The sequence below is a fragment of the Balaenoptera acutorostrata genome, chromosome 16 (genome assembly GCF_949987535.1).
Source record: "Balaenoptera acutorostrata chromosome 16, mBalAcu1.1, whole genome shotgun sequence".
In the NCBI taxonomy this organism is placed as follows: Eukaryota; Metazoa; Chordata; class Mammalia; order Artiodactyla; family Balaenopteridae; genus Balaenoptera; species Balaenoptera acutorostrata.
Genome location: NC_080079.1, coordinates 58,720,282 through 58,737,385, shown reverse-complemented (window position 1 = coordinate 58,737,385; position 17,104 = coordinate 58,720,282). Strand labels below are relative to the sequence as shown.

At 44.2% G+C, this 17,104-nt stretch overlaps 1 protein-coding gene across 12 annotated transcripts in view; it reads right to left on the bottom strand.

Annotated features, from left to right (window-relative positions):
- The window catches only part of KCNMA1 (potassium calcium-activated channel subfamily M alpha 1), a 751,659-nt gene that overhangs the window by 89,375 nt on the left and 645,180 nt on the right, over positions 1 to 17,104 (bottom strand). For all 12 annotated transcript variants that reach the window (XM_057531254.1, XM_057531255.1, XM_007166550.2 and 9 more), the window contains one exon: positions 8,097 to 8,190. In XM_057531254.1, coding sequence (XP_057387237.1) covers positions 8,097 to 8,190 — 94 coding nt within the window. The remainder of the gene's footprint in view (positions 1 to 8,096; positions 8,191 to 17,104) is intronic.

The following is a 17,104-nucleotide window of genomic DNA, read 5'->3' as shown; positions in this document are numbered from 1 at the left end:
GGTGAGTTTTTGTCTTGTCCCAATATCTGAAGACTCCATTTAGGAATACCCACGTTTTTATAACAACCGAGGAGCCCCAGTGAGTTAAATTTTTCATAGCTATGCTTCTTGAATCTCAGCTCATACCTCCAAAGTCCGCAGCTAGATATTAAGCATGCCTGACTCCAAAAAACGAATAAAAGATCATTGTTTTGAGGGTTTGCAGAGCAAGGAATGCCGCTTGCCATCAATTAATCTCAGGAAGTGAACTAAATGCCCAGCTACAGCAGACACACAAAAAGCTTGCCTTGAGGACAACAGCCTAAAGCAAAACCACAAATCTCTTTTCCAGCAAACCTGCTGGGAGGAAGTTGGCATTATATTTTAAAGAGCACAGTTCCCCTTGGAGGAAAATTCGAATTTTTTTGTGTGGCAGTGGGTTCAATGCTGGACTTCAGAAATTTACACTAAAGTACAAGTAACCAAACCAAACCAAACCGACAAACAAAAGGTATGAAAGAGGAAAGTTACCAAATGGTTTTAAAATTGCATCCTTTCCCTTGCTTGATTTTCAGGACCTCATTTCTCATCACATGATAAGGCCTTTCCTATCATTACAAGCATCCCATCTAGATTGAGGCCAACTCTGCAGAAGTCTCCCTGGGAAATGGGAGGCTTGATAAAATTGGGCAATTTCTCATGCCTCTGCATGCCTTTCACCCCAGTGGCAAAGACTAATTTTACTGAGTATCTGTTATGTCAGGCACCATAGTAAGGGTACCAGAACACTTCTGAAGCCTCCCGGTTTGCTTCAAATATTCCTCCTGTGCTGTCCTTCTCCATAACCTCAGAGACAGATGTGGCTTTCCCCTCCTGGGAGCTCTTAACAGAAGTAAGATGCTCTTTCAGAGATAATAATTTGCACAACTATCTTACCCATTAGTTGGTGATCTTCTTCAGGGCAGGGAACTCCTATTTTACTCTACCACACATTTCCAGAACCCAGCAGAGGACCCAGTAAACAACCAACTACCAAGAGAAGCTGATGAATGATCTCTGATCTCTGAACATCTCTAATCATTCAACAGAAACTCCCCAGACCCTCTATGCAGACCAGAAAAAGTGTCCAGTGAGAGCCCCTTCGCCTTTGATATCTTGTAACAATTTGAGGAACAATCAAGGCTCTTGCGCTGTTTTTCCGCTTTACAGGGACAGCACTTGAAATAGGGCATCGCGATCGGAAGGGAGACTCTGTAGTATGTCTCTAACCAGTCAGGCTGCCTGGAATGTGCCTGAAGCCAGCTGCTGTTAACTGCTCAGCAGACGGGTCTCATGTCTGATGTACAACGCGGTCAACACAGTTGTTCTTAACAACTGTCTCGTGCTCCAGTGTGCCAGGGCTGAACATTTCTGTGAGAAGGGTCCCCATCACGTGAAGCTCCTCCCACTGCTCTGATTCCTGTAAGCGGTGGTTCTCAAGGCATGACCCCACACCAGCTGCCTCAGCGTCACCTGGGAGCTTGAGAGAAATGCAGTTCTCCAGCCCAGCCCAGACCTACTGCATCAAGCTCTGTTTCAACAAGGTGCTCTAGGTGATTCTGATGCATGCTAAAATTTGAGGACCATTGCTGTGAAGGTTTGCCCAAATGGAGAGGCTTTGTGGTTTGAGGCAATCCTACCAAAGTCAGCAACGATTTGCAACATAGGGACCGGAAGGCTATGGTTCTATTCAACGAGGCCGGGATCAGAGTGAGGCCATCGAGGGGCCTCGGGGCAAAACTGAAGGAGGCACCTTACCCGCCCCACTGTAGCCCTGGCCCTGCTATTCAAATGGAGAATGCAGCTCTGGTGACAAAAGTGCACCCAGGTCACCTGCTCTGACTCTCGCTCTGTGACTCTCTGGAACTTGAGGGGCCGTGTCAACACTAGATAGAAATTCCTAACCTGGAAGCCACGCACATGACTCTCTCTTGCTGACGTCTACCTCCAAGAGCTAATCAGCAAATAAACAAGCATAGAAAAGCAAATGAAATATTCTTTCTTATCAAGTGCAATGCTTATAATTCAGTTTTCCACCCTCCTTGCTTCCCATCGCTTCTTCCGCTGCACAGAAGGCAACGTCGCAGGTAGTTACTAAGTCCTTCAGTGCAACGTTCAGGGGCAGCAGGTCACATGCATGGGTCTCTGGCTGCACCAGCCACAGGAGACTGGAGAGGGTCTCAGGTGGTCTCCTCAAAAGGGACCATACTTAGGTTTTCAGCGCCGTAAATGGCTCTGACTCAACGGATCTGCTTCTTTCTTGGGTGCATTTTATTTCTGGGTGAATTCTATTTCCTGCTATGTCGCAAGGATCCTGACTTCGGGATTCTGCCCTAACTCATCCCTCAAAGCTGCCTCCACTGTCCTACGTAATGCTCGTCTCTCCTGAGACGCGGCTGCCCCCTACTCCCCACCCCCACCTCCCCCAGATGGCCAACCTCGGAGCCACCTTGAGAAAACCTTCAGGCCACTCTGGCCAAACTTTCTGTATCTCTCTACTTGCATTTTTTTTTTTTTCCTGCCCAACAAGTAAACAATCAAGAACTGCTGCTCCCTAGTATGTCATCTCTTGCTAGACAGCCACCGTCCTCAGAGCAAGAAGGAAATTACTGCCTTTACATCTGGGAGACAAGCCGGGAGAGCTGACATGTTCTTTAGTCCTGGAGGAGAGTGGACAACATGCTTCTGAAATGAAGGGACAGGATAATGACCCTCTGCTGTGTATGCAATGTGTCCAGGGGCCTGTGTCAAATCCACCAAGCCTTGGGATGATGAGACCCACCATTTCTTTCTTCTGCAGTCCCGTGAGGGCCTGTCATTTGCTATGTGTTTGTGCATTAAGAGGTGAATTTACTTAGCTAAGCTGTCCTGGCCTTCCTTCTTCATTCTGCCCAGAGAAAGAGATTGGGAGAGTGGCATTCTGTCCCCAACTCTGAGTGGGCTCAGGCCACTTTGCCATTTTCTATCATTACAACCTTTCAAGCTGGCAGTCCTAACAAAAAGACCCCGTGAGAGGTATGCGTCAAAAGGGAGAGGCTGGGACTTAACAAGCAGATGAGCTATTTCATTTAATGGTCAGTTAGGGCCCAAGAGGATAATCTGTTTTACTCTAATCATATTTCCACTCTGATTCAGAAAACAAATATCTAATGTTTCCTGGGTCTTATGACATGAAGTTCCTTTCACAGCATTCAATATCTGTTTTTAGTGCTGTCAGTTATCCTTGCTAGCCTGGCTGGGGGCTATCTCTTTGTGTAAAGCGTCCACCCGACACATCCTGGGTAAATCCTCATAGCCCGTGGCACCTTACACCAAGTCCCCTCTAGCACCTGAGGGAAGCAGCGTTACTGTCATTATGTCAGGAATGCTGTGTGTCCTTCTTGGGAAGACTGTTTAGCCCACGTCTGGTCCACTATTCTAAAGCAGACCCCAGACGGTTTGGTACCCAAAGGTACCACGGGTCTCCAGAAGGCCCTGATGGAGGGTTCTAAACCCGTCCTTATGCTTTCATCAGTGATTCTCCCAAAACACAAGTTAGGGCGCTGCCTCCTCAAAAACCAGCAAGGTTTTGGCCTATGACAGAAAAGGCCTTCACGACTGGGTGCCAGAATATGCTCATATTTTCATCTCCAGTTATGCAACTCTAAGAATGCCTTTCTCCAGCCACATCAAGTCACCTGCAATGGCCTGAGCACTTTCCTATTCCCCCCATCGGGCAGAAGAATGAAGCAGTAAATAATACGGGTTTGGAAACCAAACCATCTGGGTTCAAATCTTCCCAATTAGGTAAGACTTACTAGATTTACTACTCTTTATATCTCTGTGACTCAACTTCCTTATCTGTAAAATGGACGAGAGAGCAATCCCTCCTCCTGGAGCTGTAGTTAGGATTCCATGAATTAACAGGCCTAACGCTCTTGGAACGACGCCTGGCACCTAGGAAACAATGGACAAGGGTGGCTAGTGCTATTAAGCGAGAATTGTCCTCATCCTTCACAACCCAGGCTCAGCCTCCCAGACCAGAGGTGATGAGGGCGCCCTCTGCTCCCACAGCCCATGCTGGTAGGTCTCTACTCTGTCCTTATTCCGTTTTGCTGTATATACTTGTCTGTCTCCCCCATCAAACCGTGAGCATTTTGAAGACATGTAACCCATGTAATTTGAAGAGTGTAATCCATCTTACTTTACACCCCTCCAAGACCTTCCACAACATCTTGAGTACGGCAGGCTCTCTCTAAACATTTCCCAGATGAGAATTAATCTGAGGAAAGAAATAGAAGCAGGCAGCTAAAACGCATAACCTTTCGGGTTGCATGTGAGGACACAGTGTGGGAGCCTGGGCATCTCCCCCATACCATCTACCCACTGACGACATATTCTCAGCAGCAAAAAAAGCATCTGTGAAGGTAACTACTCGAAGGTGGCTGTGGGAAGAACCAAATGTAATAGTAACTGGGGCCGGGATTTAGGAATCCAAGGATCTCCTTCAACTGGAGTCAAAATGGTGTCCAACGAACCTTCTTTTTCGTAGAGTTTTTCTAGACAGATTTCACTAGAGAGTCAATGGGGTCTGGGGGGCCGCCAAATTAAGAACCCTTGACTTAGTTATTCAGAGACAAAGTTCCTGCCCTCTAGAGCCTCACAACCGAAGGAAGACACAGCTTTCCTGACAGGGCACAAACCCACTGGGTAGGGAGAACGGGGCAATAGGTGCGTGGCGATTTTAGAGGAAAACTAGGAGAGGCTCCTTAAATAATTCCCTGTTAAGAGACCAACAGGGAGATGAATAACAGGGCCCCGGTTACCTCCTCAGCCTGCTCCTTTGTGGGATTTGAAGCCAAAGGTCTCTATCATGACACACAGACCCCTGGCTTGGAGCACAGACCTCACCATTTGGCTCAGTCTGGCTGTGAGGGTTGTTTTCTGTGTCAGGGTAACTACAAAACATACGGCCTCGGGATCCAGACACACAAAGCGAGGCAGTTCATCTAATGATTGCGCAGAGAGTTAAGCGACACTTAAAAACCAGGGTAGACCTGCTACCAGAACAAAGGGGAGACAAAGACCATTAGTGCAGAGTCCCTGTAGCATTTCCTGCTGGCAGATGGCTTGCAAGGACCCCCTCATGCAGGAGCCTGTTTTATGTGCAGAGGCCACAGTGGTAAATTAAAGCCCAGCCCAGCCCATTCTGGGCTCTCGGTTTCTCTTGGAACTGTTCCTATCACTGCCCGTAGGCCACTAAAACCTGCTCGCATTCAGAATGATTGATTCTGCTCAAGCAGCAAGCCACAAACTCATGTCGAAACACCCACTTCAAATGAGTCATTAGCCTCCTTTATGGATGTTTCAGGTTACAGGGAACAGGACCTGGGAGTCCTATCTTTTGTAGAGTAGAAAGGGAGTGTTTGAAGATGTTGCAGGGGAGGACCCAGAGAAACCTCAAGGTGGTACAGGAACCCCTCTGTTTTCTGTCAATTAGCAAGAGGGAGCTAGAAAAAATAAGCCCCGGCAACCTCACGGCCAGGGCCAGGGATTCAAACCAAACCAAACCAAACCGCCCATGGGCTCTTTGTTCCTACCCAGGAAATGAAGGGTAACAGAGAGAGGGCTCAACACCCTGTCTTGGCTCCCACACCAGACAGAGTCTGTAGAGTACCTGGAACACAGAAAGTCAAGGTGAAGGAGGAGTGTCTGAGACTTTCTGACTTGTCATGGGACAGCCCGTTCCAGCTGAGCAGCAATCGAGGTTGTCGTGGGCTGGTGGGGTAAAGTGCCCCGGTGACAGTAGCCACGGCCATAGCAGCAGCCCAAAGGCACCAACACCAGAAACCCGAGTTCTGTAGCTTGGCAAGTTTCAGCTCACCGCCTGACCCATGTTTAGCAATTCTGATGTACCGCGGAGCAGACAGCTCCAGCCTGGGATGACTGCCTTCCGCAGCCCCTCTCCGACAGGCAATGAAAGCAAGACCCACTTTGAAAATTCTCCCCCATCATGCAAACTGACACAGGCATGCTTTTCAAAAGCCCACAGCCAATCTGTTGATCATTACTTATTTACAAAGGCCTTCGGGCAGAAAGTCCTGTAAAAACCATACTTGTTACAGTACATACTAGCTTTTTCTGCTTGTGGAAAAAAAGTCCCCCCAAGGCTACCTCAAACCATCACTTTCTATTGCACATAAAATGTAGCGTGTAACACTAAAGTATTTAATATATAGGGTATAATATATATACAGGAAAGGCATTTGTGTAGAAGTATGTTACCCTGGATTTGGTAATTTGATGTTTTGCTGAAGGCTACGACTTAAAGAAGCTTCCACCTCGTACAGAAGACCTGTCATCTTGGTACCCAAGAGCCAACAGAAGAAAGAAGTACCCTTAAGCAGCAAAACTTTGACACAGCTTTGAAGCATATGAAAACAGTATAACTCCTCAGAATTATTATTACTCAAGATCAGAGAAATGAGCCATACTTTACATAGCAAACAGGGACAGGGAATTTGGCTCCAAAGGTTTCAGATTTTTCAGACTTCTCTTCATTTATTTATTTGCTTCTCTAAATTTAGGCAAAAGAAAGCGCCCGGGCTTTTCTCTACTTTCAATGGATAAAACTATTAGCATGAGATGAGGCGATTACCTAAAGGTGAGTAAATGGAGAGCGGATGTGAGCACGACACCTCGCATCATAAAAGGGAGAGGCTTGGCAGTTGGCACATTTTATTCCTCCTCATAAACCGTAAACAAGCATGTAAATCAGCAACACCCAAGCAAGACTGAGTGAAGGGAAGGCAGAGAACTGTTAAGGAAACATTGAACAGGAAGAGAGGATGGTGACGGAAAAGGACAAGGGGCTGGGTGAGTCTTCTCCTGGGACCTGCGTCCTCAACCATATGAAGACGGACTGTCCTCTCTCCATCCTAGAAAGGTGGTCATGGGGAGCCAGGAAGATGCAAATGCTTGGAGAAGGGGAGGAGGAGGAGGAGGAGGAAATCGCTGTGATTTTTTTAAATCAATAATCAAAGGGAAGAGAGCAGCCAATGGTAATGAAAAGAAGAAACTATCGTCAAGATGGCAGGTGTTTCCATGGCAGGAACCATTTAGGGAAAGCAGTGCAAATCTGAAATCACTCCTGTTTCACTGAGGTGCTGGAGAGTTAGGATGATGGGGGAAAGAAGCATTGGGATTGGCAGATGAATCGAAGACAGAAAAAGGAAGATGAAAGATGAAGATTCCAAGAAGAGGATCCAACAGAATTCTATTGAAAATTGACTTCACTTGCCAATTCCTAGAGGAAGCTGCAGTCAAGATAGAAAGAAGAGAAGGAAGGAGGGAAGGAAAGAAGGAAGGGAGGGAGGAAGGGAGGAAGGGAGGGAGGGAGGGAAGGAGAGAGGGAGGGAGAGAGAGAGGGAGAGAGGGAGGGAGGGAGGAGAGAAAGAGAAAGAGAGAGAAAAAGAGTGCACACAAGCTCTATTTCATAATTAATATTGCTTTTAGCCTGAGCAGAACTGGATTACTTTTGAACTTTGCTTTGGCAAGTCCACAGATTATTAGACTTTTTTATCAGTCAAAATCAATTAACAGAAATTTGATTTCAATCGACAGGATAAAGAGAAGGTAATCTTCAGGTTCATTTTTGATTGTGATGATACATCTCACATATGGCCTTAAGTACAGAAAACAGTCCTCGGAGGGACTCCAGCAGAAAGAGACTTGCTGGAGGCAAACTAACCACATGGGTTCCTCTGATTGGCTGCCGCTGTCATTAGTGCCACTGCTGTTTAGGAACTACACACAGACAGGACTTGGTGACAGCTCAGACTTTAAAGCCTATGTATTTTTCAAACAGCTTTTCAAACTGTTTTTCATGACAGAATTTTTTCAGCTCTATCATTAACTGCTGACAAGCTGACAGAATAAATACTTCAGCCTTTAAGAAGCCACCTAACGATCTCGTCCCCTCCTCCGCCGCGAGCCTGCTGGGGAGGGGAGCCTCTGGGCCTGGCAGGGTGGGGAGGGGGCAGGGACAGGAGATGCAGCGAGAGGGGGCCCCACCGCGGGGCCCGGGCCCCTCTCCTTACCTCATCAGCTTGGGCGAGGAGCTGGGTGAGGTCCGCATGCCTCCGTTGCGCTGCTTTTTTTTGGGTGACAGTGCTGACGGCTGCTCATCTTCAACTGGAAATACAGGCAGCTCATGAGATTATGAACAGCTTGAGGGCAGACTGTGCAATACAGGCAAGATATCAAAGGACACACACGCACGGCTCAGTCACTCACTAGGAACTCATGGCCATCTCTTAGGACCCAATGACAAAGACCAATGCGTTAGTCAAAGAGGCCGGCTTAGAAAAGGTGAGAGCATCACCTCTTGACACTCCAGCGTTTGAACATGCAATTTAAACAGACTAAAACAGTGTGAAAACACCCTGCCATTAGAGAGAAAAGAAATTATAATTTATCTGTACACCAATACATGTATGTGTGTATATATACACACACACACACACGTGTGTGTGTATATATATGTGTGTGTGTATATATATACATATATTATATATATATATATATATAATATATATATATATATATAATATATATGTATATATATATAGGAACACTCCATCATTCTGCTTAGAATTTCTTTTTGGTTACTTTGTTTTGCTGGGTAACCAAATAGGTTTTCTTGTAACCAAAATCAGAAATAAAGTTGTATTTGAAGCAGCAGCATAAGAGCTGCCAGCTGGCTGCTTCTGCAAATGGACCAATGTAACCAGGTCCTAATTCCTACATGCCAGAGGAAAGAGCCTTGCAAGGAGGCAGGGATTGGAGGCCTTAACAGCCAATGTTTCAGTCAGTCAGGACTGGGAACATTGGTATGTTCTGGTTCAAGAATCCCAGCCCAACTCAGCTCTCGTCCCTCCACCTCCCAAGACAGAGGGCCTGCGTGCATGGGATCCTTTCTTAATTCATCAAGATGGGAGGAAGGGGCTGCAAGGTTGCAGAACCAGGCCGGAGAAGAGCGCCCAAACGAAGGAGGAGGTGGCCACTGAATGCCGTCATCGCTGAGGAGGGGCAGGGGAGGAGGGCAGCAGAGGGGACTGGAAACCACAGGCTGTTGTCCAAATGTCTAAACCACAGAGATCACTAAGCGATCCAAAGTTCTGCTCACAAACAACACGGCACACTCTACTGCTTTTGCCCAAAGACACCCACTAATAAGCTTTGGAGATGTATTAGCCTGTATCACGTTTCTTTTTAAGAGAGCTGCTTGATAATTAGCAGATGCATGCCCAGCCTGTCACCCAAGGGCACCAGCAGCAAAATCCTAGTCTTCCTCTCCCCACGCCCCACAATACAGGCTAAAGCTGTAATGTCAAGAAGGAAAAATAGGATCCTCGGATTCTTATTGTTGACTGCAACACAGACGGGGAGGAAGCACCCCTGAAACTCGAAATCACACGCAGTTACCTTAAAGCTAAGAAGAGAAATATTAGCAGCGAGAACATCAAAAGAAGCTTGATATATGTTAAAGGTGTACAAGGCTGAGGTGGGGGGAGGAAATGCCATCTCAGCTACTTGATATTATCCAGGAAGACCCATATCAGAACATGCATGATATGGTACTTCCCTGAAAACCCTAAATAACATTTAGTGTGTTATGATACATGGTTCCAAAGAGATAATAATTATCCAACGACCCTCCAAGTCTGTTTCAAGGTATCACTCTTGGTACACTCCTTTATTCTACGGTCAGTCTGGGGTTGTCTAACTTCTGGCTGACACAGGGAGAGGGAACAAGAATGTGGGTGGAGATGAGGGCATGACCAGAAGAAATGAAGGCAAAAAAGCACCTGCAAATGCCCACAGCCCTTACACGCTACCACTTGCTCCCCCCGTCCTGTCCCCCGAGAGGGCCAGGCTCAGGCTGTAACCATATCAGTCACTTAGGGCTCCAGGCAGGAACTATGTGGCCGGGGGGGATATCGCATCTTATCAGAAACAGAGTATCCACAGCAAATCACATAGAGACTAAATAGCACTTAAAAGATTAAAGGAAATAAATACAAGCCACATAAATGGTATTGAAAAAAATCACTTAGAGGTGATATGCATCTCTCAGCAAGCAAACAGGCACTCTGAGCTTGACCTGCATTCATCTTCCTTTCATAGGATAGGGGGCCAGGCATCCCAGGCAATAATGGGGTAGAAAGGCAGTGAGATTGAGATTGAGATTGAGATTGAGAGAGAGAGAGAGAGAGAGAGAGAGAGAGAGAGAGAATGTGTGTGTGTGTGTGTAAGTGTACTTTTGCACTTTCCCCACCTTAGGATGGGGTAGAAGTCTTGCATTGACTACCCCCATAATACAAGGTCATCTTTTAATATGGACCACTTGCAATGGTTGCACTGTGTTCAGGATGACCTAGATTAGATGAGTAGCATGATGTACTAAATAACATGTGTGCATGTGAATTGATCTAGTAGGAGGTGGACATTCTTTTCTTCTCTATCACACAAGCCTTCTTGTGTGATATCCAGAAAGGTCTTTTAGCTAACCTAGTCTATGTGGCTAGCTTTATTCAAGGCCACCAGATGTTGCCATGGTTTTGTCTAATTATACAATGAGTCTATAGTCATTAAGAAGTCACACTCACTGGCATTTCTGCTAGATTCTTTTTCTTAACTTTTCTTTTCCCATTTGCACTGGGCCAACGATACATAACCCTTTCTGGTTAAGTGCCCATTAAACTTGCACCTTGTCACTGTCTGTTTACCTGCAGTGATCTTCAGATGGAAGACTGGCAAGTTAATACCTGTTCGCCAGCTCCAGGGAAACACCTTGTTCTGGTGCTTAAAGTCAGGTCTCCTTCTATGCAAGGAAACGATTTATTTTCATCGCAGCTCAGAAAGATCATCCATCATAATCATACTGCATTTAAACTGGGATTTGTTCTCTTAAATGAAACGCATGTTCAAAGGTTTCCTCCTGCACTCATGGCCTGGAAATGCAGATCCTTTCCCTGAAGGGATGGGGGGAAATGTCTCCAGCTTAAATATACGAACGTTGTGTAATGGAGACCATTACATATGGCTTAGATCCCACAAGAGGAGCAGTGATAACTTCTGTCTCCTAAGTTGGATATAAACCATATTTAATTATTATCCTTTTATATGGATTCTATCAATTTCTGCATATTTAAAGAAAGCAGATCAAGGAAAACTTTTAGTTAAGCTATAAAATATAATTTTCATTTCATGGCTTCTGTGACTACATGAGAGGAATAAAAATGGAATTAAAAGGGAGACTTAAATTTACTTTCATGAAAGACAAGTATTGAAGGAATGGGCCGCTACCTCACACCAACGCACGTTTCCAGGTTCGTAGTTAGCCTGGTTTCTGGCTAATTACACTACACCCCTGTCTCCAGCGTTTCCACTAGAGTCGTCCTGCTGTGGTAGCCGTAGGAAGATTAGATCTTTTAAAGGAACCTGACTTACCAGCTTCTTTAAAACGCAAACAAGTTCAGGAATCCAATGTGGAATTTTTATAGGAGCTGAACTCCATCCAATCTCAGAATACTAATAAAATTCAAGGGCTTGTTTTTGCACATCCCTAAGTATAACACTTAATGTGCTGTTGTAACTTCCCAGTGCTCGCTTGTCTAATAGGCACCGAATCTAACAGTTTTACAGTTTGGGAAGACTCAGTGCTAGAAAAATGTCAGGCAAGTCTAATGAGCTTTCAGATCCCTTGGTTTGCGCTGGAATTTAATTTAAAGTTACAATGATGTTTTAACATGTTTGCTTATACTTGACTAAAGAGGATTCATTATTTCAATGACATAACCTCCAGACAATGTTCTGGGAATTGATTTAAGATGTGGTGGTAATTCCAACAGCCTTAATGCAGAGCTGAACATCTGTAACAACATTTTACTCAACTTTTCATCAGCATTCTGTTTTTAAGCAAAAGCAAGGCAACATCTTCTAGAAACACTGGCCAGAACTCTGGGCTCACTTCAAGATGATCATATACTTTACTGGATTTGTTTAAAAAGAGAAATCCCTCTCTTTATTGGCCTAGTTAGCTTGCAAACACTGTGTCAAGGTTCACCAATGCCTCTTTGTGGGTACTTCGAGTAAAATGGGGCAACAATTCCAACTTTCCTAAGTAGTCCAGTGCTAACCCATGATGGACCCAATGCTCAGCTCCAGCCTGGGGGCACATTCCTTTTTCCCTGTTTCCTCAACAGGGTTTAGGGGGGTGATGCCCTTTGAGACTTAAAGATGAGTTTGTTGGCTGCAGTTAAAAAATAGTTCAAAGCAAATTAACTCGGAAACGTAATAAAAGGCAAACAACCCACAAACATGAGTCAACTGGCTATCTCCATTACGTTATTAATCACCACATCTGGAGAAACCCACATCTGTACACACTTAGCAGATCATTAGTAACGTCATATTCACACTGGAATCACTCAGAGTAAGAGGCATGCAAAGTGGCTTGAACGCAAATGCATCTAGCTAACAGGGCTTCCGACTGAAGTCTCGTGCAAGCTGCTAGTTTGGGGTTAGGGTAGTTTTAATGATTATTTATTGTTTTTTATGGGTTTTCTCTTTGGTATTTTGCTGCCCAGCAAGCTAAATGCATGCTGAAATCCACAGTAGTACATCTTTCTTCTCCCACTGAGCTCAGCATGTTAAAGTAGAACATGGAGGGGTGCAGTTATTTAAAATTGGGATGGATTCCAAAACTCCTTCATCTGGCTCGGTCACAAGCCGAGAATTGTGAGTTGTGTTCTTGAACTCAAATGGGTCTTTGGGATAGCGTGATCTAGCTCCAACCTTGACTGCCAAACAATAACAAGAAAAGGAAACCGAAATTAATCCTTGGTGAAATTTTTCATTAGAAAAGTTCCAAACCAGTTTTAACATTGACTAGAACCATAGTCTTAAATTAAAATGGAAGTTTCCTCCCTCACAGCTGAATTGCAGGGTCTTTCTTTTCTTTTCCCCTGATGACTTCTTGAAATTCTTTTTGCTGTGTTATGTCATCGACATCAGATGGGATAATACGTCACAGACAATCTTGTGTGTGTTATCATTTCCTCAAACATACAGAGTTCCCTTCTCCCCTATGACATACACAGGCACAGAAAACTCAGTTTTGCAGGAAGACCAGACCCATCATTCTCCTGAAACCTGCTAAAAATGCATCCTACTGAATAATCATTATAGTCCAACTCATCAACCCTCAATGTGAAACTCTCGCTTTCATCTCAAACCGCTGGCTTGGTCAGCCCCCTTGGCTGTGATATCGCTGCCTAACTTGCATTAAATGCCAGGGGTTTGCCACTCCTAGGAAAGGGAGATGTGTAGCATCTCCTTGTATCATGAGTGACATCAGTGAAAATCGGGTGTGTGTTTTCAGCCTTGCAGGATGTGAATGTTGTTTTACTGAAAACGGCAATTTATGAAATCGTTGGACTAGAGATTGAACAGTGTGCTTCCTGTTTCCTGTGGGTTTATCAAACTTCTCATCCCCCCAAGAAAAATCATGTAAGTCATAGGAGTACAGTCATTTTGCAATAAAGTAATTCACAATGGACAAAACTTCCAAGCTGAGCCAACCTCTCTCTAGTACAACTGCTTAAGACTTTCACCAGGAAATCTGGGCTAGTTAACTCCAAGGTCTTACAATGTGGCCAGGAAAGAGCAATCCCTGGGTTGCAGCACAGAACGGCACCCTTTTTACAGAGGGATGTTTCCTGTCTTACAGTGATAGACTACCAGAATCCCGGCTGTCTGTCACTCAAACCAGACCGGTGAGAGGGTATGAATATTTCCATAAGCAATGAAGGCAAAACAACAAAACAACAATAACAAGAACAACAAATGCCAGATAAATAACCCATACTGTGAGCTCAGTCCTATAACTGCTGTAAAGGAGCACCTGACTATTGTTTTAGCATGAATCTCCCAGTGGGGAATGCCATGGGACCATCTGTGAGGTTGTGCAGCTAAGATAAGGGTGAGACAGGCATCGCAGCCAAGTTCTACGCCTACAGGGTCAGTGCGCAGCTTGAGATCAGAACACGGGGAAGTTAAAGTGGGTATATCCTCTGAATTAGAGTTTCAGGTCTGACAACCTTGGGACAACATATATCACCAAGAAGTTTGGTAAAGACTTTGAAGTATTATTGATAAAATCAATCCAAAAAAAAAAAAAGCTTACTTGTTTTGAAAGATCATGGTGAATATTAATACACAGATAATTAAAAAATGAAGGTTGCTCCCTATCAAAAGCAATGCCAGCAATAATAATAATATCACCAACACAATATATATATAAAACTATAACTGAACCATCACTTTACCATATACATTATCAGGCAGGGTAATTTCACAACTTCTAGCTGAGAAACAGCAAATGCATTTATTTGGAAAACCTAGAGGATGTAGGCAGGAAACAACAACGACCTGTTATTATGTAAAATGAGGATGGAAAGAATCTCCAAGCTGCCAGAGCCCAGGCACAGGGAGAAGCACCCCACGGTAGGCTGAGGGGGCAGGGAAGGGGAGGCTTGTTGGAGGTTTTTCCTTTCTGGCTTTTGTGGAACTAACAGGAGAATGGGGAGGGAGACTTTAAGGAACAATAGGTTATGTAGAAGTTAATCACAGGGTATATTTCTGGCTCTGTTCACTGCCTAGGAAACCTGAATTGTGTAAGTTTGAGTCCATCAACACAGAGTAATGAGAGAATTCAGCTCCTGCATGGGAGAGAGAAGAAATACGCTACAAATATATGAACAGAATCCACATGACCTGGATTGCAATATTCTCTACAGAAATACTGTGGCCTAACAGATCTTCGAGAATCAAATTTGGTGGATTAGATGTACCTGCTGTACTCACACACCCCATCCCAGACCATAGCCTCATGTTCTATATGTATCCTGGATAGAGTCCAACATTCATCAAAATCCCCTGTATCTGGAATCTTAGCTAAAATATCTTTACTAAAAACTTGAGCTGTCATTATAACCTGCCCAATGCTCTTGCCCTGCTCAGTATTTGGTAGAAAAGTCCTTTTGAAGATCTGGTTGCCTTTGGTTCTTTTCTTTCTTCTTTTCTTAGAACAGACTGTCTCCATCACCTCAAGGGCAAAGAAGAGTCTCAAGCAAAGATCACACGGTATTAGCTTCTCAGAGATGAGACACAGAAAAGAACAAGGGAAATCTAAAAGCGAATACACAATGGAAATGAGAAATGCAAGAATTTATTTGACTTATCGTTATGGAGTTTGGAGATTGGGAAGGCAGTAGAAGAAAACTTCTACTTTGAATCAAACAGAAAAAAATTGTACAAGAGTTCAACCCAAACAGCCACTTCTCAACTTTCCTTTCCTTCTCTCCTTCTGCCCTACTCCCAACACCAACAAGATGGCAAAGACTTTGAGGCCAAAAAGCATACCTGACTCCTTCTCGTAGCCCTGACACATGCAGTACATGTTTGTGGGGCTGAGTTGCAGAATAGGGATGAAATCTGCCAAGTTCCTGGCACCAACAGCTGCCTTCTTTCTTTTTATATTTCTCAAGTTCCGGGATCAGCAAACTATACTCTGGAACATATCTCTGTAAAGCTTATGAGCTAAAAATAGTTTTTACATTTTTAAATGGTTAGGGCGAAAAAATCTAAGATGAATAATATTTCGTAACACATTGAAATGATATGAAATTCAAACTGCAGTGGCTCTAAAGAAAGTTTCTCATAACATGGCCACAGTCATTTGTTTACCTGGCATCTATGCTTCCACTCTACAACGCGGAGTCGAATAATTGCGATTGCGACCGTGAAGCCCACAAAGTGTAACATATTTACTAGCTGGTCCTTGATAGCCAAGGCTTGCTGATGTATGTATCAGCAAACCTTGGCTATCTCATGTACCTTCTCACATTGCCCTAGCTTTCCAGTTTTCAAAAAGGACAATGCTCTCCCCCGTCTGCTGAGACAGCCAGACAATAAAAGCAACACACACGGAACTCACTTTAAGTGCACAGCTGTGGGGAATTCGGGAGGGATGGAGGTAGTTCAGAGACTTGAACGTCCTTCCCACCCAACCTGCTATTTGTCCTGCAGAACCCCTTGTACTGGGGGAGACCAGTCAGGTGAGTTTCCCGTTTTCCAATGCAAGCTAAGTTAGATTCATCCACTGTGCACGTCGATAATGAAGGCAAACCACATCCACCATGAGCAATTCCTTGGAGCTGTCAGTGTGTGCTCCAAGCCCACCGAGCAAGAGCCCATCCAAGACAAAAGATTAAACATTAGACTAGATCTGTTGAAAATATACAGTGTCAACCTTTCCCCAGTTAGCTCAGAGCGATATATAGATGATTATTTCAACCGTCAGCTGCCGCATAGATTTAAAGCCCTGTACAGTAACTCCTGGATTCATCTGCCCCTTGTCAAACTTGCACAGCTTTACTTGGAGGATACATGGTGTGGCAGTTTCACTGTGAATCCAGAATGATCCAGACGGCTGCTGTCTTTTTGTTAACAGGAAGCCAAACTGATGAGTTTGTAATGCATTTCTTATCAAAGGTAGTTTCAGAAAAGAAAATGTGCCCCATCAGTTTGGCTAGAATTTCACATAGACTAGATTATGGGCTTAATCAGAACATCTCTGAGATTTTCCTGAGGAAATAGATAATTCTGCATCCATCCCATGCAAATCACTTTATGTCAATGAATGATGTATTTATGAATTTATAATTATCCTTGATTTTTCCCCCTCCCGCAATATACTTAATAAAAATCATCGCTAGAGCCTACAGAGCAATGGTTCTTAATAGATACAAGCATGCTAATATAGTTTTTAAAGTTAATGCTGATCTTTTTGAGCTGTGCGTCTAAAATGATCATTGTGAATAAAGGGATTGTAATTTTCAACTCATATGTTTAACAAAGACAAAATGGACTGTAATGGAATTTATGGAGCCTGTAAAGGAACTCTCTAATATAGTTTATTATCAAATAGATTTGGATTTACTGGAGGACAAATTGGGTCCCTCTGAAATGTATCAAGAGA